The 21,129-nt window shown below is 46.5% G+C and overlaps 4 protein-coding genes across 5 annotated transcripts in view; 2 read left to right on the forward strand and 2 right to left on the reverse strand.

The window, feature by feature from the left end:
- LOC128709592 (RNA helicase aquarius) overlaps window positions 1–15,472 on the forward strand; it is a 39,353-nt gene extending 23,881 nt beyond the window's left edge. Inside the window, exons 3-5 of the mRNA XM_053804597.1 lie at window positions 11,016–11,556; window positions 12,283–15,059; window positions 15,131–15,472. Of these exons, the coding sequence (XP_053660572.1) occupies window positions 11,016–11,556; window positions 12,283–15,059; window positions 15,131–15,472 (3,660 nt within the window). The remainder of the gene's footprint in view (window positions 1–11,015; window positions 11,557–12,282; window positions 15,060–15,130) is intronic.
- A 250-nt stretch (window positions 15,473–15,722) lies between these two features.
- On the reverse strand, window positions 15,723–16,484 carry LOC128708008 (DNA excision repair protein ERCC-1). The gene has a single exon (XM_053802963.1). It carries the CDS (start codon window positions 16,479–16,481, stop codon window positions 15,723–15,725), a length of 759 nt encoding a protein of 252 aa, XP_053658938.1. The 5' UTR covers window positions 16,482–16,484.
- A 537-nt stretch (window positions 16,485–17,021) lies between these two features.
- On the forward strand, window positions 17,022–17,924 carry LOC128708246 (putative inner dynein arm light chain, axonemal). The gene is made up of 2 exons (XM_053803207.1): window positions 17,022–17,741; window positions 17,889–17,924. The coding sequence occupies exons 1-2, from the start codon at window positions 17,022–17,024 to the stop codon at window positions 17,922–17,924; spliced, it is 756 nt and encodes a 251-aa protein (XP_053659182.1).
- A 285-nt stretch (window positions 17,925–18,209) lies between these two features.
- Window positions 18,210–19,427, reverse strand: LOC128719503 (electron transfer flavoprotein subunit alpha, mitochondrial). 2 transcript variants are annotated; one of them, XM_053813129.1, is made up of 2 exons: window positions 19,389–19,427; window positions 18,210–19,163 (listed from the first exon to the last, which is right to left on the reverse strand). In XM_053813129.1, exons 1-2 carry the CDS (start codon window positions 19,425–19,427, stop codon window positions 18,210–18,212), a joined length of 993 nt encoding a protein of 330 aa, XP_053669104.1. The 2 variants fall into 2 exon arrangements, with proteins under 2 accessions (XP_053669104.1, XP_053669103.1); XM_053813128.1 differs by having other exon boundaries at window positions 19,383–19,427.
- Window positions 19,428–21,129: the final 1,702 nt, after the last annotated feature.

Here is a 21,129-nt window from a genome sequence, read left to right on the forward strand (position 1 = left end):
GAATACAAACTTACTTACGGTACGGAGTTATTGGAAGTGGTGGCGGTGCAAATGATGCAACGAAGCATACAGTCCAACAGATCTGCTTGAACTTTCTGCATCAAGGCATCACAAAAATGAAAAAAAGTGCAATCAATAATGGAGAGTTTATTCGACTGGCAATAGGAAGTTCGACACTCAAACGTACTGCGGACTGGGGACGTTCGCTAGATAGCTTTGTTAGGCCAAGACCATAATTCACCTGTCACACGGAGTATATTTTACCCTGCCCGACTTTATCTGCGTCTAGATGGGGAACTTTGCTATTTCCAACCTTGTATTCATCTGTCTTTCAACTCAATCGATCACCGACGGAGCTCACTCGAACTCTCGAGCCAAGATGTCCTTGTTGCGAGCTCTCTGGTAATGTAATTTTCCTGTGAAGCGCGGGTCTTTAATGAGCTTCACATCCTGCCTACATCAGCAACATACGCATGATAATTCTGTTTTGAAGAGCAAATTAGCCGAACTCTCGGCGGAGAATTCCTCAAGACTAATTAGCGTTTCAACGGTCGTGGGCCTTCCCGCGATTGAAGTGGATATTCAAATGCTCGAACTAAAACATAATTGGCGGCACAGCGCGAACCGAATCACCGAGGGAAAATCCCCTGTAAAAGGTACACTTTTGACCCGCTTGTGTTGTTCTTTCATTAACACAAACGATGCAAGAATGTCAATCGCTTCCGGCGCATCCACCATTCGGCAGTGTAAATAAACATGCATAATTCTGGAGCAAGGTAAGCTCACGTCTGTTTCCATAGACACTGGGAAACCCCGACAGTGCCGCCGGCGGGGAAGTACAAAGTTTGCTACGTCAGCCACACTCCCAAGCCCCGAGAGGGAGCTCTCGTCCCGGAGCATGTTTGCAAAGCCCTTTTCTTCTACGGGATCTCGGCTAATGGATCGTTAGTGTTGGTCGGGAAAAATGGTCAAATTATTGGCGTTGGCACACTCATAAAGTATGCAAAGCTCCGGTCCCCATTGTTGGACGTAAGGAAAATATGCGAAAAGATCTATCTCCACGTCCGGCCAGTCGTTCGGTATCATCTGCATAATACCCTCCCGATCGTGTATTATGTCGGGTGCGTGCGACGTGATCACGCTGCTAGGGATAATGAATTTAATTTTATCCTTCCTGGAGGACTGGAGCAGTGCGGGCAGGCAAGGGTGGCTTTGAGATCCGCTGAAAAATATGGTCTGCCAAGTCTGTCTCTGATGACTTATTTCGGTGCGACGTTCCCGGCCTTGAGCAACGGAACCATCGACAATATTTAAGCAAGGGCGAGAGCTATTTCTCGTCTCGCTTTGCAGTGCGTCAGACGGACAGGGCCAGACAAACGGGCGGCGGCACGACTGTTGGGTGGCTGAGCCGGTTATTTTTCTGTTCGTCATCCTCCAAGATGGCTTTGGAGTCACTGGAGAGTCGTCCGTGTGTGCGTCCCTGTCTTGCGTTGGATGTCAATCGTTCAAGGTCGCGCGGTGTAAGTGATTTATCGGCAAAGAAGCGTTCGGTGTACACAACAACGCACGCAGAACAAACACAAAAATAGGAACCGTCAACCGATCGGAACGGAACAAGTTTTACTCACTGCTCGAACCAATACTTTAATCGCGGCTTGCTACGATTGCCATCATTAATATTGCATTCTCCTGCACTGTGGGGTGATTCGACGTCAGCTCCACTTCTCACTAAGCGCTCTCATCGATTCACCCACCGCTGATCGCGTGCAAAAGGTGAATGTCAAGAACGAGGGTGGCTTTTGTGGGGAATTAGCCCTCGGGCGCTCGGGTTGAATTTTGTTGACGCACATACGTTGAGCGCCTAAAACAAACCGCTGTATTCGCTTGTTGCTTCATGAATCACAGAACGGAAAGCGAATCATTCCGGTTGGATGTCTTTATAAATGTGGCCAAACTTTGGGCCGCAAACTTAACGGCAACAAAAGCATTTGCCTATTCTTCGGGGCCACACACACGGCAAATGCTTGCCTGGCACAAATGTAGCCACCCATCCACCGACTTGATTGACCGGCGTGTGTTTTGTGCGGTGGAGACCGGCAGGGACGTAAACTTCCACTTCTAGAGCCCTGATAAATGACACCGCATATTGGGTTAGACACGCGTGAGCACCGCTGGGTGGGTAGCATGGCAGCCAGATGGACGATGCTCACTCCTCTTGGGGACGTGGTGGTAAAATGGCAATCGATGGAGTATGCGAAATTTTCGGACTAAAAGCAGCTTTTTTCTCTTGCTGTTTTGCACAAGCAGCTTTATAGAGGCAAGTGTGCCTTCGGAACGAGCCTTTTGCCGCCTTGGCACGTAAGCGTGTTAAAACGGATTAAGCAAAACCAAGCAAATTTATGTGGAAAACTTTTCCTTCACTTGTTGTTACGGCACACTTCCGGGGCTGGAACATGCAATGGTGGGTATTATTCTTTTAACAACGGTTTCAAACCCATGTTGCTGCTTTTTTGAACTGATAATTAAACGGCGCATCAGTTTAAAGGTTTCTATGAAAAAAAAATACACAATATAAGAGCAATATTTAGAGATCAAAGGCTTTTGAAACATTATAGCTACAACTACTGTTAAAAAAAAAACATCTCCTAAAAACCGATTCAAGTCTCGTTCTTGTTCTGTGGACGCGTTGGGACGCAATATTTTCCAACCCAATTGCTTTAGACCTATGCCCAACTAAAACCGAGGCCCTATGCTCGTTGGCGCAAAATCGTTGAAAGTTTGATGGAAATATGTTGCTGTGATAAAAACGGATCGCTATTTTCCCTTTTTGCAAGTGTAGCCTACAACCCACCGGGACGCGCACCATGCCCCATTGGCAAGAAAAGGTCCAATGTGTCTTGTTTTGAAATCGTTCCAGCAACATGAATGGGGGATAGTATTGCGTAAAACATTGTCCGTAAAATCAACTAAACCGGCCGAGTTTTGAGTCCCCCGGACCCATTGTGCAATGGTAACTTTTGGGATTGAAGCATGGTTTTATTGTTATGTTGGGTCGTAAAAATGAGCATGGAAGACAAACCGACCGACCAAAATCTCTCCCAGAAACCCGAGGTCGTCATGTGACCGTGAAAACCCGATCGGGACCAAACTACTTGGCGTCGAGCATTGGCGCCCCACCCCAGCGAACGGTGCGATAAGGAAACAACATCTCGAAAATTTGATTAAAAATGTACAGAACGTGATGGTGGACTGACCCTCGTCGTCACTCGAGTCGGATGCATCGGGTGCATCTGCAGCCGACGCCGGAAATGTGATTGCAGAAATGTGAAATTGTTTCCGGGAATTCCGGGGTGTTCCGGGGTGCCGAGATTTGTTTTGCTGCCGTTTGATTGGCGCTTTTTGCTATGCACGGTGGAGAGTTTTCTGTGTTGCAAATTAAAAAACTCCCCGAAAGGAGTTTTTGTTCCCTGTTTGGTGTGTGCTGGCCTGCACGAGTTTATCTAAGCGTATGTCCTTTTGGACAATCGCCGACATTGTGGGCGGCCATATCGATCGAAGAGAAGGAAATTATGGCGATTAGTGCAAACTTGCTAATCAATGCTTCTCGTCCTTTTAAGGATGCTCGATTCGCGTTACGTTCATATGAACACTTTTTGGCACTGGCATTTGGGTAATGTCCGGATAATCCTCCAGACACAAGGCAGACCCATACGGGGCGACAATGTTAATTGCTAGACATTGATGGTGCGCTGTGTGTTGGAGACTTTGAAGGTTTTGCGGTGCTTTGTTCGGGGATGGGGGGTTTGCGAATGATTGTTAATAGGGTGACCGACCGGTCCAGTGAGAATGTTTGCTGTACGTGTTGACACATTAACGGGTGCATTTGAACGTTCGGTTTGTATGCAGTTTTGTACGCTTGGGGACACACAGTGCACAAACAATTTTGTATCCATTACCTATTTTTATATGTTTTCTACAGCAAATATTGTTGGCCAAAATCTAGCACTCATGGTCAACCGGGAAAAAATAGGTCATGCCAGATGGCAAACAGTTTAAAGCTCTTATCATTGCTGTCACTCAGCCTGTAATCCCACTCTTCAATCTAATCCCCGGTTTTACTCTAGGTCAGGATCGCATATCTACAGACGGACAGCAGCTTTTGTGGCTTTCTTCCATTTGCTCACCAACCACTGCAACCATTTGCGCGTGTCCATGAATTGGACAGCTATCCGGGTTAATTGGTCGGCAAAGTTTCGAGCGAATTTGACCGAACGAGTCGTCGAGTCATTGCACCTTTGGAATGCAACATCGCACAAAAACTCCCTCCCCCCCCCCCCCTTTCCTCGCACCGGAGATGTCGGAATAAGCAATATTGATTTCGTCGAAGGCTATCAACGGTTGCCATCCGCCCGATGTCAAGTGCAGACTCGATGTTCAATTACGCAAAATTGAGTGTTTAATCCTCGTCGAAGGTGGGCAAAAAAACCCAACCAACGAGTAGCAAATTATTTATTGATAGGTTCAATTTACAATATGTCACAATTTCATTTTACGTTTCCGGCAATAAATCCGGCAGAATATGAAATGGAAACCGAATTCGCTTGCAACATGTCACCGACCGTGTGCTGTCGGCAGGGAGGAGCTGTTTCGGTAACAGATGTGTGTGCGGATCTCCCCTTTTGGGGAGGAAAGTTCCTCTGGACGTGATGCAAGCGACTATCGGGGGTTCGCTTTGATGTGTATCCTTCCAGTGTGCATGATAGGGTTGGCAAGATCGACCAATAAAAAAAAAAGGAGAATGGTTTAACTGAGCTCTAAAAACAGCAAACGGCCGACCACTTGTAAACGAGGGCGCGTGAATGTTCTTGACGTGTTTGGACGGTGGGTAAAGCATGGCTATGGAATATTCATCCAAAATCCCTTGCTTTCCATATTTTAAAGCCCAGGGACCGGTGCACGCGTTTGTCTTCTTAAGCCCTTTCGTTGGAAGTGTTCCGTTCGCCGACGCTGCATAAAACGTGTTACATAAATCCAATCAATGGGTTCAACTTCGGTGTTAGAGTGGTAAGCGGAGCGAACGGAAAGCATTGGTGACCAGGGACGGAATATCCTGTCCACCGGTGAACCAAACTCCTCGCCGAGTCGAGTACGTGCTGGCGTTGTTTGACGAGACATTCGAGGTGTGTGAACCGATTAAACTTTCCTAATCCTTGTAACTTAATAGCCGGCGACACAGTACGGTACTGCGTGACCTGCCACCGAAACTCTGTCTCGATGAAGGTGGCCGTATCGTTGACGGAACGTTTAATGAAAGTTTTCCCTTAATTTTCCCACGAATCGCCCGGTTCTCGTTCCGGGCGTCGAATTAATCACACGTCCTGATCAACCGCACGTGTCCACACGCGCGCCATTATTGACCGGGCGGTATCATATCTCCTGCCGGCGTGTTTACTTGCTACACTAACAAAAATAAACCTCCTGCTCGCTCCACACGGAAGCTCCACACAAAGCTTGTCTCAGCTGTGTGTTATGTGTGGAGCGTTATGAGCGCGAAGATAATCCAGTTCTAGCGTTTCGCGCGACTCCGCCTGATGACGATGATTCTGGTTCTGTTGTTTGACGCACGTTGGGCCACCACACATACCGGTGTGGTGGTGTATGAGCAGTACGCGCTGGTGACGGTGGAGCATCTGAATATGCATCAACCATCGCGGTACCGGGCCGGGCACGTTTTGCGTGTGCAACGCAGCTCATACGATCAACAGAGTGGGAAGAGTTTATCTTGCCCAAAGATAAAGCTAGAAGCTGCTGCTTTTCTTTCTTCACTGCTATTGTTGCGTGTTGTGTGTGTTCGATAAGAATGCGTTGCTGATTATGCAGTTTCTGTGCTTCGGCCACCCCTTTGTATGCCGCGAGTTCGCGAGGTTACGTTCGATTTACACTGTTAGACGTTTGTCTTCACACTTGGGACTCCAAAAAAAAAAAAAAAATCTCCATAAAATGGGTGAAAGGGCGCCATTAAGTAGAAGCGTCAGATGATAGCGACCGTTCACTTTGACAACGATTTTATTCACCGTTGTCTTGCATTGAACACTTTTTTAACAACTCGATCGACTGTACCTGCGATACGTACTTTAGCTTACACACTTCAACATTATCGGCCGCAAGTTGTGTTGGACCCTTCACTTGTTTTCCTCACACACAACAACACAAATGGGCATGGCCGATAAGCGGCAGTACGGTAGTGTTTGCGTACGAGTTCTCCGGTTGAGCGTGACGCGGGCCCGCTCGCTACCATGCGGTACAGCGGCTAGAGCAATACTACGAGCTCCAATGCGCTGGAAGCGTCAACTGAGCGTACGAAACGCCTCCAAGATTGCGTGGGGGCGAGCGCGTACTATCACCCAAGGAACAATTTTGACCCCGCGACTGCCGGTTTCACTGCCTTTCACACTGGTTGCCTCTACTTACTGAGCGGCTCTTAGTTTGACCTACTGTATCGGTTTACAATGGTAAATGAACCAAATATAATGGATCAAGCAACGTTTTTTTTCTACTGTCTATTCAAAAGATCACAGGAAACTCAACAACGGCGTTCTGTGACGGCACCGGAGCTGGATGCGTATGAGTGAGTGTGCATGAAGTGAAGTGTTGCAAGGATTAGCAGAGTGTTTTGCTATGTTAAAAGTGCTTGAAATAGGAAAGAGTTTTTAAAGTAGGCTAAATGTTGCTACTACCAACGCGTCTTAATTAAATCAATAGTCGTTCGCATCCAAGTAGCCGTTTAGAAGAGCAGCAAAAATGTGCAGTGAAATGGCAATGTGCAATGTTAATATAATTACTCAATTTTAATTGTGTTCTTATAATAAATGAAATGAAATCTCAATTGAAGCGCTAGGAAATGTGCATCGTATAATATAAAAAAAATGTTCGAGACGTGTTTCTATTTACAACAGCTGTGGTGGAAGCGCAGCCTTGGAGCGAGATAAAGAGAGCCAGGCCAGTGACCCCCCCTTCCTCGCTCCTTTCACATCCCCGTCGATGGGCCGGACAATCCTGCTGTCCGGACAATAATCCGGCACAAAACCGGACAATCTTTCGCTTCGTACCAACTTCGGAAAACTGGTTCGGTTCCGTGCTCCATTCGGGTTTCGTTCCGAACGTTCAACGTGCCTCGGTTAACCCTTGGATGAGCGTAGTGGTTTATTAGAACTTCAACACTAACTGTATGCAGCCCACAATTATCCAATGTCGTTTGCAGCTTTGTTTGATTCTTGTATTGTGTATATTTCTAGAGATGGGAAACTCTTTTTAAGGATTTAAATCCGAGTTAAAGAGTTAGAATGAAGGCTTAACTCTTATTCTCACTCTTCAAGATTTCAATAATTTTAAGAATCAACGGTAGTGGGGGGAAGGGGTTGGTGGCGTTGCTGCAGTCTTCATTCGCTAACATTTGCGGATGTTTTTCTCGCGATTAAAATCGTAAGTTAAAGGATGCCATGAATAATTCTCCCACAAGAGTTAATTCACTCCCACAAAGAGTTATAAAAAACTCTTCTTCTAAATTCGAGAAAGAACTCACGTCCTAGAAAGATTTAAATCATTCATTCATTGCGAATCATAGTGTACATCGGTAGTGTGTTCCCTTTACATACAACCAACTGGTGGTTCATTTCGTCATTGCTTCGCCTTCAAAATCACTTAAATATAGTTTGTTGACTTGACTTTAACTTGTACATTTTATGTATTACTTTGTGTCAACCGTTGCTTGTTTCCTTTTTTTTTCAAAACAATAATTGTTGAACATAAACTAAACTACGCATTGGTGGCATTTCAATCGTCGTTTGGTGGTGTTTTTTTTTGTGCAAGATATAAATAAAAATCTGTTCGATTGGAATGCTTTTAGCGCAATCACCACCACCCGCACATGGACTGACTGGGTTACGCTGCTTCCCAATTTTGTTTTCTCCTGGCCCTGCTGAGTTTCGGTCGAGTGTGGCTAGGAGATAGAGGTGTTAGTTGTTTTTTTCCACTCTCTTGCGGCACGTGAACAAGTGAACCTTTCTTCTGTCAACGTTGGTGATTGATGACTATCTGTTGATTTATTTGCTAGTGTAATCTCATGGGCCGGACCTTATTTATGCTGTAAAATGGTTCTTCATGCTGGTCTGCTTCTGGTGGATGATCATTCTTGAGCATAATTTGTACATTTTCTTGTACCAATCTACTACCTTTAAGCTTTAGAATTGCATGAAGCAATGCATAGTTTTTTTTATGCAATGGTGTAATCAGTAGCTCTCGAGGATATCACATGGTTTGACTGCATTTGCCAGTCTCAACGAGTATCAACCGGAAGAACTGCGGGTTCTTTGGATTAAACTATGAACCGAAAACCAGCAGAATTTGAACCGTCAGTGGACGAAAACTTTACTCACATTCATGTTATCTTTCTTTCCTCTACCACCGACATTGTGGCTTGCGACAGAAGGTTTGACTTAGTTCTGTGTCGTGACTGTGTGTACGACTGTGAGGATGGATAGTGGCTGCTGCTAGGTCGCTTCTTTATGCCTCAAGCCTGAAAGGAACGCCGGAGAAACCTTAAACGGAAGTGAATTTTCCTGCGATTTCCGGGGTTTTATATTGTTGTTTGCAGAGCGGGCGATGAATCTGTGCGGATCTGTTATGAGGGCTGCTGACAGGATGGTTGGAGTGCTTGCTACTTGTAGCAGCACCAGGAAGACAGATTAAAATGGATCCGAAATGGGGATGGCGGGGCAGGGAAGAGCAAATAAGCATTTGGGAAAATGTTCACTTCACGAAGACATCAGACATCAGCTAGCGTAGCACCGGGAGTTTAAGAACATTCATCTGTTTTGCCTGAATTAAAACTTTAATCCACTTCCCAAACGCCCATCTCGTTTCCCGTTTTGTGTATTATCGTTTTTTGTCGAGTGGCCACCATTACACCGCGGGGACCACCGCGAAAAACAATGTGCCCTGTCGTGGCGGTTAAATCGTCTTAAGCCACGGTGAAGATGAAGTGGTTTGGTGTTTATCGAACACTTTAAAATGCAAACTGAATTTGGGCACCGATGGTAGCCATTTGTGTTCGTGTGGCCTGTGGTAGCCGATTAATTGTGTACTCGAGATGGAATTGGGTGGAATTTGTATTGGCGGTTGGAATCAGACATTTGAGCGCCTGATGAAAATGATGAAACTCGATGCGCTCGTAATCAATATTTATTGGCGTATCTTCTTGAGCCGAATGTATCGCTTTTGTTCCGCGGTTCTGTGTTTGTTCTACTCGTCTAAGGTCTAATGGATCAACCACAGCAGCCGCCACTTAACATAGCAAGCAACAATTCGATGTGGAAGACAGTTTTGGTTCGAAATTCGTTTCTAATTGTTTGATGCTACACAAGCTCAAACTTGAAGCATGGATGCAATTTAGATAAACGTTTGAAGTGTACTTCTTATGATATTATTTATGGATGTAATGATCATTGGAGAACTAGTGGATTGAGATCTATAGATCACGATGAAGAAGTGAAATCTCGCAGCGAAGTTTAAGAGGTGCAACAGAAATACTCCAAGTCATTTATCTGTACCCCTCTGGTTCCTCTAACATTCCTCCTCAATTTCGGTCTACCTTTGATTCTTTTTTACTGCTGAATAAGACTATACGAACTTGATTGTCCGGTGTCATCCTAACACCGTAATCAGTCCTCAGAGCACGTCACTGTTATAGTTTTCCCATAGTCCTGGCAACAAATCCTTCCGAATAGCTAACTCTGGAAGGTTTCGAAGGAGGTTTTAGGCAGCTTTAGTCAGTGCCCATACCTCAGAGAACTCCATATTTCTAATTTTGAAATATTCTAGGTTATATCTCGTTATTAACATCGTTGAATGGCTTTTAACACGAAATAGTTTAAATTTTAAACAGCTTGATCAGGTACGATCATCTAGCGGTGATCATCATCACTTCGTCAAGTTCTGAGTTGAGGTACAGAACACGATCTTCACGGTTGTAACTTCCAACTCTCATATTGGTGTTCAGGCAGAAGAAACGAGTGGGGCCATCCTTCAGAAGCACAACTCTAGGGCAATGGACATTCAAAGATTTTTGCCTTCTTCTCCTCTTCATCTGATGCTCTTCGCCTTCCTCCAACACAAGTGACTCCACAGGTTTGACCAGGTTTGTCTGAGGACCAGCAGCGCTTGCGACATCATGTTGTCCGTTATCACTTTGTTAGTCTTTCCTGGTGCAAATTATTGTTAATCGTAACTGACTTTCCTGCGTTGCTTGCCATGTCCACTTCTTGTTTATGTCGCGTAGTATCTTTTATTTTTTAGAAAAATTGTGTACTTTTACCTCTATTTGTAGATAACAGAATACGGCGAGGGGAATGGTATGTTTACTTTTTAAACTCCTCACTGTTCTGGAAGAAGTCAAAGTGCGCCTTATTCCAATGATTAAGAAATAGAAATGTGCCACAGTTTTAGTCATGTGCGTCAAAATTAATCTATTATGTGTAAATGTTTTCAAAACATCAGCATGGCTGGCGCATACCGACATTTTTGTGGTTGTTGTTTTCCACCATTGCTGATAGAAAGGTTAATGTAAACGAGGTTTTAATCACGTTCGTTGTTACTGATAATATACATTTACCAGGAAGGCAATAAACAAAATAGGAGATGTTTGATTTAGTTAATGTTTGGATTGTTGTTTCTGAGAATTCACACATTTTCTTTCTAATTTCGTGAAATTCTTTTAATAGACTGTACGTAATTTACGCCATTAGCGATTGAAATGTTATCAACCAACACTGGGCTGGTTTTGGAAGGAGTGAAAGTAGCAGAGGCAAAACGGCACTGCTTCGTTGTCTTGCATGCAGTTAGAACGTTCCACGAACTAAACCGCGATATCAATGTGTGCGCATTTTTCGTATTATGTTTCGATTCGAGGTCAACCCCCTACTAACAAGCTCCTCTCGTGCGTTCTTCTTCCGTTACAGCTACTGGACATGCTGAAGTTTTACGCCCGCTTTGAGATAAACGATAAAACCGGGGATCCTCTGACTGACCACGATATGACGCAACAGCACTACGCCAAAATCAAATCCCTGCAGAAGGCCGCCTTTGCCAAGTTTCCCAATCTGCGTCTGTTTGCGCTATCGAATGTGGCGAACGTTGATACACGCGAGTCGCTCGAGAAGCACTTCGGTGCGCTCGATTGTGCCAGCCTGCGGGAAATCGCTTGCTATCTGAATCTGGTCCCGGAGAAGCTGCAGGCCCCGTTCGAGTGGCACCGGACGGATGAGACGTTCCTGCGGGAGTTGCTAATATCGCGACACGAGCGACGCGTGTCACAGCTGGAATCGTTGAACGAGATGCCCCTATATCCGACGGAGGACATCATCTGGAACGAGAACATTGTCCCGACGGAGTTCTACTCGGGTGAAGGATGTTTGGCGTTGCCGAAGCTCAACTTGCAGTTCCTAACGCTGCACGATTATCTGTTGCGTAACTTTAATCTCTTTCGGCTGGAATCGACGTGTGAGTATACTACGTTTAATTAAGTTAAGTAGTTTTTATACGTTATTTATAAGTTCCAAGAGCTTCGAGTTTACTAACGGTTGTATCGTGATTTCTGATTCCTCTATATCTATTGATTGTGACTTCTGGGGTCAATCACAGCTATTTGATTGATTAGCAATATCAGCAATACGTTAAATGTGATACAAAAAATCATCCCAACGTATATCCGTAGGGTTAGTAAGCCCTCTCCACTGTAGAATTAGTCCCTTCCAAGATAAAGTAATATCGATGTGTTCCTGAAGCTTGTTATCGAACACTACACGCACAGATTAGGATGAGATACATCATTATAATGGGCTTTGAGGTGCTTATTGCGTCCGGTTCTCCCATCATTCACTGTCCACTTTTTGCTCCGTAAGCAGACATCCATGGCAGAACATTCATTAGAGATCAGTGTTTCGTGTTTGCCCGATAGATCCCTTCTCCACTCTTTGTTTTCGTTAGATTCCTCATTTGATATGATTCGTTACCTGTAGCTTTCGTGACTTTCGTAATTGTCCCTTGTTATTTGTTGCTTCAATTTCGTCTGCTTTCATGTTAATTAAATTTGTTTCTGTTATCATGTTATCTCGTCTTGAAGTTTTGGGTTTTCGATCTTTTGTGCTCAGTAGAAACATTTATTGTCATTTTCTGTTGTTGTCTTACTAGAAGAATTGCTAAATTTGACGTTTTTACTTTCCACAGATGAAATCCGGCAGGATATTGAGGATGCCGTCAGCCGAATGTTGCCCTGGAAATCGGAAGACGGAGACGCTGTGTTTGGCGGCTGGGCCCGTATGGCGTTACCCATCCAGTCGTTCGCTGTGGTGGAAGTGTCCAAGCCACACATTGGCGAGAAGAAGCCGTCTCGCGTAAGGGCCGACGTCAGTGTTACGCTGAACGTGCGCAAGGAAGTACAGGAAGAGTGGGAAAATCTGCGCAAGCACGATGTGTGCTTTTTGGTGACGGTCCGACCAACCCAACCGATCGGTACCAAGTATGACTACCGGGAGCACTTTGTACCACAGGTCGGTTTGGTGCACGTACGTGGTTGCGAGATCGAGGGTATGCTCGACGCAAACGGACGTGTCATTGAGGACGGTATCGAGCAGCGACCGCAGTTGACCGGCGAGCAACGGACGTTCCGTGTTTGGCTCGATTCGAACCAGTATCGGTTGGACATGGACGCTACGTTGCAGGCCGGTACGGGTCAGGATGACGAAGGCAAGGAGGATGTGTACGAAGGATTTAACATCATCATGCGCCGGAAGCCGAAGGAAAACAACTTCAAGGCAGTGCTGGAAACGATCCGGCATCTGATGAACACGGAGTGCGTCGTACCACCGTGGCTGCACGATATTCTTCTCGGGTACGGTGATCCCGGTGCGGCACACTACAGTCGCATGCCGGACCAGGCCCGGGTGTTGGATTTCAATGACACCTTTCTGGATTACGTGCATGTGGCGGGCAGCTTTCCGTCGTACGAGATTGCGGCGGTGGAGCAGGAAGGAAGGTTGAGTCTTCAGCCACCGTTCCGGCTTACGTTTGAGGATGTACCGAAGGAAAGCGATACTGACGCGGATGCGGAAAAGAGTGGGGAAGAACGTGAGCTGCCGAAGCGTATCCGCGTGGAACCGTATCGCATACCGAGCCGTGGCCCGTACAAGTACAACGAGCCGAAGAAGAACGCGATCCGCTTTACGCCGACCCAGATCGAGGCGATCCGGGCGGGAATGCAGCCGGGATTAACGTTAGTGGTCGGTCCACCCGGTACGGGCAAAACGGACGTTGCCGTGCAGATTATCTCCAACCTGTACCACAACCATCCGCAGCAGCGTACACTGATCGTGACGCATTCCAATCAAGCGTTGAATCAACTGTTTGAGAAGATCATGGCGTTAGACATTGACGAGCGTCATCTGTTGCGTTTGGGTCACGGTGAGGAGTCGCTCGAAACGGAGAAGGATTACAGTCGTTACGGTCGGGTGAATTATGTGCTTTCGAAGCGCATTGATTTGCTTGGCCAGGTGCAACGGTTGCAGGAGTCGCTCGGTGTAAGCGGGGACGTGGCGTACACTTGCGAGACGGCAGGTCATTTCTATCTCTATCACGTGGTGGCTAGATGGGAGAAGTTCCTGAGCGAGTTCGAAACTGAAGGTGGCAGTAGCGCAGGTGCGGAAGGATCTCCAGCCCGCGAACGTTTCGAGCAACAGTTCCCGTTTGTGCGTTTCTTCAAGGATGCTCCACAACCGTTGTTTGGTGGTGCGAATTACGCGGAGAACATGGACATTGCGCACAGCTGCTTCCGGTACATCTCGCACATGTTCGCTGAGCTGGAGGAGTTCCGTGCGTTTGAGCTGCTGCGCAGTGGATTGGATCGTTCGAAGTACTTGCTGGTGAAGGAGGCAAAGATCATCGCCATGACGTGTACGCATGCCGCGCTCAAGCGCAAGGAGCTGGTCACTATGGGCTTCAAGTACGACAACATCCTGATGGAGGAGGCGGCTCAGATATTGGAGATAGAGACGTTCATTCCGCTTTTGCTGCAGAACCCCATGGATGGGTACAATCGGTTGAAGCGTTGGATTATGATTGGTGATCACCATCAGCTGCCACCGGTGATCAAGAACATGGCGTTCCAGAAGTACTCCAACATGGAGCAGTCGTTGTTTACACGGTTGGTGCGACTCGGCGTGCCCACGATCGATCTCGACGGACAGGGTCGTGCGCGATCTAGTATCTGCGAGCTGTACAAGTGGCGCTACAGCCGCCTCGGTGATCTGGAGCACGTGCACAAATGGCCCGAGTATTGTCGTGCCAATGCCGGTTTTGGTTTCGAGTATCAGCTGATCAACGTGGAGGACTTTAACGGTGTGGGTGAATCGGAACCGAACCCATACTTTTATCAGAATCTTGCCGAGGCGGAGTATGTGGTGGCGGTGTTTATGTACATGCGGTTGCTCGGTTACCCGGCGGAGAAGATTTCCATCCTCACCACGTACAACGGTCAAAAGCATCTTATTCGGGATGTGATTGAGTCGCGTTGTGCCTCCAATCCGATGTTTGGCAAACCGCATAAAGTGACCACCGTCGACAAGTACCAGGGTCAGCAGAATGACTATATTCTGTTGTCGCTTGTGCGTACGAAGACTATCGGTCACATTCGGGACGTGCGTCGTCTGGTGGTGGCGATGAGTCGTGCCCGTCTTGGGCTGTACATTTTCGGACGTGTGGCACTGTTTAAGAATTGTGTGGAATTGCGACCAGCGTTCCGTTTGCTTATGAATCGACCGCTCGAATTGCAGTTAAATCCGGCGGAGAAATATCCTGGGGATCGTGCACTAGTAGACGGTGGCAGCAATGTATCCGAACCGTCTTCGACCGACCAGTCATCGTTGCGGACTGTGAAAGATATGACGGAGATGGCACAGTTCGTGTACCAGCAGTACATGCAGCAGGTGAACGTAATTCGCGAAGAAATGGTACGATTTGTGGGTGATTCGATACAATTTGTGGAAAAGAACTGACGTTTGGAATATCTTTTTTGTTTCAGGAAAAAATGAAGTCACTGTTCGAAAAGCAACGCCAGGAACAGCAACAGGAAAAGATGGACGAACAGATCAAGCAGGCCGATGCGGAAGCGGAGGAAGCGGAAAAGCAACGATTGGCGGAAGCGGTGGCAAAGAAAGATTTTACACCTACACCAATTCGTAACGAAGTAGGCGATTTGGTTGAACCGATGGAAACAGCTCAGCTGGTGCGTCGGGGCAAAAAACGTGCCGCCGTAGAGGAACCGGAAACTGAGCCAGCAGCGACCGAAGAGAAGGCAACCGAGGAGGAACCGGAGAAGGATACACCGACCGAAGAACCGACGACCGAAGATAAAGAGAATTAACGATAAGAATAGTGAAAGGAAGCGGTCAACTTTTATGAAATGCCCCTCGATGTACTTTTTTTGTTTCTTTGTAGTAGTAAAGAATGATCTATGTACTAAATTCTTTTGTGTTGTGTATTTAATAAGCTAACATTTAACTGATACATTATTTTTCGAACTGCACATTCGCTCTAACTTAACACATTTTAGATTAGTACAATCACTTAATTTTACTTCGCGTTTGGTTAATAGCCACAGAGCAAAGAGGATACTATTTACGAAAGTTTTCACTAAACGTTTTGTGCAGTTTTTTCACCTTTCTTGGTCCCAATCCGGAACACATGCTTAGCTTCTCCTCGGTCGTATTGATCAGCTTCCCGAGTGTACCATAGTTCTGCAAAAGTATCATCGCGTCCGTCTGATTGACCGGTTTTATGTTAGTAAGTGCCCGTACCAGCTTCTCATGTGGATACTTCTCGGCCCGCTCCATAATCCAGTCCGGTGGTCGGTTTTCGAACAGCTTATACTTCTCCACAATCCGTCCAGCTTCATCCGCGTTCCATGCGAGCATAAGCGTCAGATCGGCGAGCAAACAGATGCGGGTCAGATGTTTCAACGCATTCTGTGGTTCTGATATATCGATCTGCACCAGCAACACACGCAGCTCGTACATTTTCCCCAGCTGCTTCAAACGCGCGTGGATGTAGTCCGGGTTTAGGTTGTGATAGCGCAGCGAAAGGAACAGGATGCATGCACTCGCACCAACCACATAGTCCGGCACGATGTCATCATATTCCCAGGGTATGAGCTGGATAGCTTTGAGCAGTGGATTACCGCGCTGCTTCGGATTTACCAGGATGCAATGGCCTTTGTTAACCTTCGCCACAACGATGGATGGTTCGGTTGTACCGGACGCTCCACTCGTGGATGGTGTCGGTACATTTGACGACGGTTTCGGTTCACTTACGGCGGATTGTTTCGGTGCCGGTGGTATCTCCAGTGACGCCAGTAGTTCATCATCATCGTCCATTGTAGCCAATTCTGTTGTGCGAGAGATATCGACCGGCAAATAGCAGTTGCAGCGTCCAACAGTTTGTTATTGTTTATATTTCTCAGTATGACAGCTCGTTTTGAAAATGTGTCGCTCGGGAGTTTTATAATCGATGTTCGGTAAAATCGATGTTTAAAATGTCGATCAACGGAAATCGGTTGCCAGGAATAAAGATTCATTAGATTTTACTCAAAAGCATGTTACACATTGAATCTTTACAAAATCCAGCCCAAATAGACAGGAACCTGAAAAAATCTCACAAACACACACGCTGAGCGAGGTGGTACCGCTTTGAAGCCTGTACAACTTGTTGAAGATGTTGATTTCGGTTGATCGTAGCAACCCGCTTTTCCACACCGAACTACCGTGTGCATGTTGGTTGCTATGGTAGACGAGTGTGACTGTTTGATTTCTTCACAATCCTTCACTTGACACTGGAGATTCGTAAGGTGTCCTCAATTTCAGGTGCAAACGAACTAGGGGGTGTTGACCGCGGTCATCGACTGGACGACACCAACGATGGGCGACCGGAATCTGGAACTGCAAACCACACTCGTTCGCTACAACAACCCCGTGCTGGTGGTGAAGCATGTTGAAAAACGAGAACCAGCGGGTGATTCGGCTCCAGCGAAGGAACAAACAGGCCGTCCTGGGTCGGGTGGTGCCGTCGTAGTAGATAGTCCGCGTGAGACGGAAGAAATTCTTAACTGCATTTTGCCACCGAAAACATGGGAAGAAGATGGTCAACTGTGGACACAAACCGTTTCCAGTACGCCTGCCACTCGTCAGGATGTGATCAATCTGCAGGAAATGTTGGACACCCGTCTGCAGCAAACGCAGGCACGCGAAACGGGCATATGTCCGGTACGGCGGGAACTCTACACACAGTGCTTCGATGAGCTGATCCGGCAGGTTACAATCAACTGTACCGAGCGCGGTCTGTTGCTGTTGCGAGTGCGGGACGAAATTGCGATGTCACTCGAGGCGTACGAAACGTTGTACTGCAGTTCGGTGTCCTTCGGCATCCGCAAGGCGCTGCAGGCCCAGGAAGGCAAGGAGAAGCTGCAGGAACAGATACAGCAGGTGGAGCACGAGAAGGAACTGCTGCTAAACTCGATCAGCGATATGAAGATTAAGGCGGACCAGGCCGAACGAAGGAATGCGGAACTGCGTGCGTCCGAGGAGAAGAAACACTCGGAAGAGATTGCCTTCCTGAAGAAAACCAATGCTCAGCTTAAGGTAAGTTTCGGTACTCCTTGTGCACCAACAGGAGTGAGCAGTTTACGCTACAGCTTCCGATACACGCTTTATTCCGTTCTGTTTTATGAAAACGAACATGTTTATTGACAATGCTTTGCCCGTGGTTGTAACACAATCTTTTCGCAGGCCCAGCTGGAAGGAATTATTGCACCGAAGAAATAGAACCCCCGGAAAGCTACACACTACAGCGCTGTGTAATAGTTTTTCACCAGCAACTCTGGGGACCACCAACAAACCGGATAGTGTTTACTTTTGAGCCCGATATATGTTATTATACTGTAGCTAAATTTTTGCGCCTATAACTAATACAACACACTGTAAAAAATCTTCCGACAAGATGAGTCACTTGTACGACACACCGAGGATACATTCGGGTTGGAAAGGAAATTCGGACCTTTTGTTGGTGTGTTCACTCTCAACAGGCCGGTTTGTTGTTTCGGTGCTTTGTTAGCACTTTTCGTTGATCTCCGGTACCACCTTGAACAGGTCGGCTACCAACCCGTAGTCAGCGACCTGGAAGATCGGTGCCTCTGGATCCTTGTTGATGGCGACGATCGTTTTCGAGTCCTTCATACCAGCCAGATGCTGGATGGCGCCGGAAATCCCGATAGCAACGTACAGCTCCGGTGCCACAATTTTACCCGTCTGTCCAATCTGCAAATCGTTTGGCACGTATCCAGCATCAACGGCAGCACGGGAAGCACCAACCGCTGCGCCCCATTTGTCCGCCAGATCATACAGCATCTTGAAGTTGTCACCCGACTTCATACCGCGTCCACCGGACACGATGATCTTCGCCGCAGTGAGCGAAGGACGGTCGGATTTGGTCAACTCTTGGCTGACGAATTCGGTCGTTTTGCTTGCAAAGTCTCCAGCTGGAGCTTTCTCGATTGCAGCCGCACTGCCGGCCGCTCCAGTCGGTTCAAAGTTAGTACCGCGCACCGTAATGACCTTTACTGGATCCTTCGATTTAACCGTCTGGATTGCATTGCCGGCGTAGATCGTGCGCACGAACGTATCGGCGGACTGTACACCGATAATATCCGACACCGGGGACACATCCAGCTTAGCGGCGATACGTGGAAGGACCGCCTTACCGAAAGCCGTCGCTCCCGCTACGATATGTGTGAATTTGAACTGCTCTTGCGTGGCCAACACGAGCGGTGTTAGTGATTCCGCCAGCAAACCTTTGTACGCATCACCTTCCGCTACCAACACCTTCTTTACGCCGTCCAGCTTAGCGGCCGCCTCCGAAACAGGACCAACTTTTGTGCCAGCAACCAGTACGGTCACATCACCGCCCAGCTTCTTCGCCGCTGTCACCGCGTTGGCCGTGATTGGGTTTAGCGTCTCATTGTTGTGTTCGGCCACGACCAGCGTGCTCTGGAAGCGCCGAAAACCCTGCCGAAAACGATTGTGTTAGGCGCGTGTTTGCGAATTATATAATTAATTTCAATTGAAAGCGGGGTCCGCTTGGTCTTCCAGCAGTGGCAAACAGCCGTTCGTTATCTCGTGTTATCATCAGTACCCGAAGGTGAAGACGGACGCGATGCGGAACACTGCTGATCGCGCAATGTTATGCAAAACGTACCTTCGGACCCTGTTTCGTTTCATTCTTACCTGAACCGATGGGCGTGCGAGCGATGAAGAGCAGCGGGCAAACATTGTGCGCTATTACTTGCGGAACCGTTCGAGCACCGTAATCAACAACAGAACAGTAAAAAAAGAATCACATACGTTTCGGATGGCGAACTTATTAAATGGAATTGTTGTCAATTGACGTCGGTCAATACCCAAGTACCGGTTTTGCTCGACACCTTTCTGCTTGACAGCTTGCTTCTTCTGGCTGTCAAACAAAGGTTCGAATGAAGGCGCCTTTACACGGTGCAAGACAAGTTTTGGGGTGATTTTGTTTTTTGCGCAATGTAGAATTTATTTAAGAAGTAACCTGGTGGCCTTCTTGATGAAGTGTAGGAATTCTTGAATGGCTCATTTACTTCGAGATTTCCAACGTCAGTTGATACTATGAACGCTAGGCAATCCTTAAAACCTTGCGAATTCAAGATGGTAGTGATGGAAAATTCGGAGCGATAACATAAACTCCAAAACGATCTGGACGGGTCAAATCTGTCAGTCAGTGGTTAAATCAGGAGTAAAATCGATAGTTAAATTATCCTCCCTTCAACTCTTTAATCGTACGAAGATGACGATCTCCGATCATAACTAATGATCACATGTACCACAAGAAATTTGAATGAAGATCGCTTAATATTGGAAGGCTCCGAACTTACCATTAGTAGTGCAATCGAGGAAGACTTTAACTAATGGAAAGCGCTGTAGATTTTCCTCTTAAATTAGTTGTATAAATATTTTAAAAGGAATTAACTGTTTGACGCTTAAGCTTAATGACTTTCTTTCCTTTTGCACTGATACGCATACATCCGGTTTGTTAAAATATCATTTAATGTTTTCCATTCTCTTGTCCCTTCATTAACTTTATTATTGGTATTCACAATCGTTTCCCGCTTAATTTGGTTTGTTAGCTTACCCAACCGGACCCGGAACCACCTGTTGGCCGGTGGCGGATCAGGAGGCGGAGAGAACAGTTAGAACAAAATGACGATCACTTCGTGTGAGTGAGTCTGAAACGAAACGTGTTTGTGTGTATGTGTGCGGATCCCTGTTTCCCTGGTCATAAACGTTACGAACATGGCCGTAATGGGGGTTGAGGTTTTTTTTTTGTCGCAACCGGGCATTTACAAACTATGGGCCTACTCCCACCTGCTACCACCATTCGGCATATTATCGTTTTAGTTCTGGTATAAACCTCTTGCCGCACCTGCCTAATTGATGCACACGTGCATATTCCTTACCTAATTTACAATATCCGCCATTTCATAAGCCTACCGGTTTGTTTGTTTTTACCATACTATCCTCTCGTCGAGGTGGAAATCATTAATGTTTTTTTGTTTGTTTGTTTTAGTAAAGAGAGTAACAACAATTGCGCTATAGTGTTTTTAAATTTGTTCTTATCCAGTTCAACAAATTTGCGGACGTAATAATGATATTATAGGAAGTGGTGCGCGCGAGGTCGACCATTATAAAACGGAACAAAGCTTCAGATTAACACACAGCTCTCTACTTACATTAGATTCAATTTAAAAACAAACAAAAACTAAACACAGCTTTCCATTGCACAAAGGGGGAGTTAACTGAAATGGAAAAACAAATTATAGGCGACAAAACAAGAAGAAAGAAAAATGGCTCCGGTACCTACACGGAGAAGGTTTGTTTGCCAATAATACTACAGTACCGCTTTTGTACAGTTTGAATGATTAGTGTAAAAGCAGCAGGAAAGGAAAATGCG

The sequence above is a fragment of the Anopheles marshallii genome, chromosome 2 (assembly GCF_943734725.1).
Source record: "Anopheles marshallii chromosome 2, idAnoMarsDA_429_01, whole genome shotgun sequence".
Lineage (NCBI taxonomy): Eukaryota > Metazoa > Arthropoda > Insecta > Diptera > Culicidae > Anopheles > Anopheles marshallii.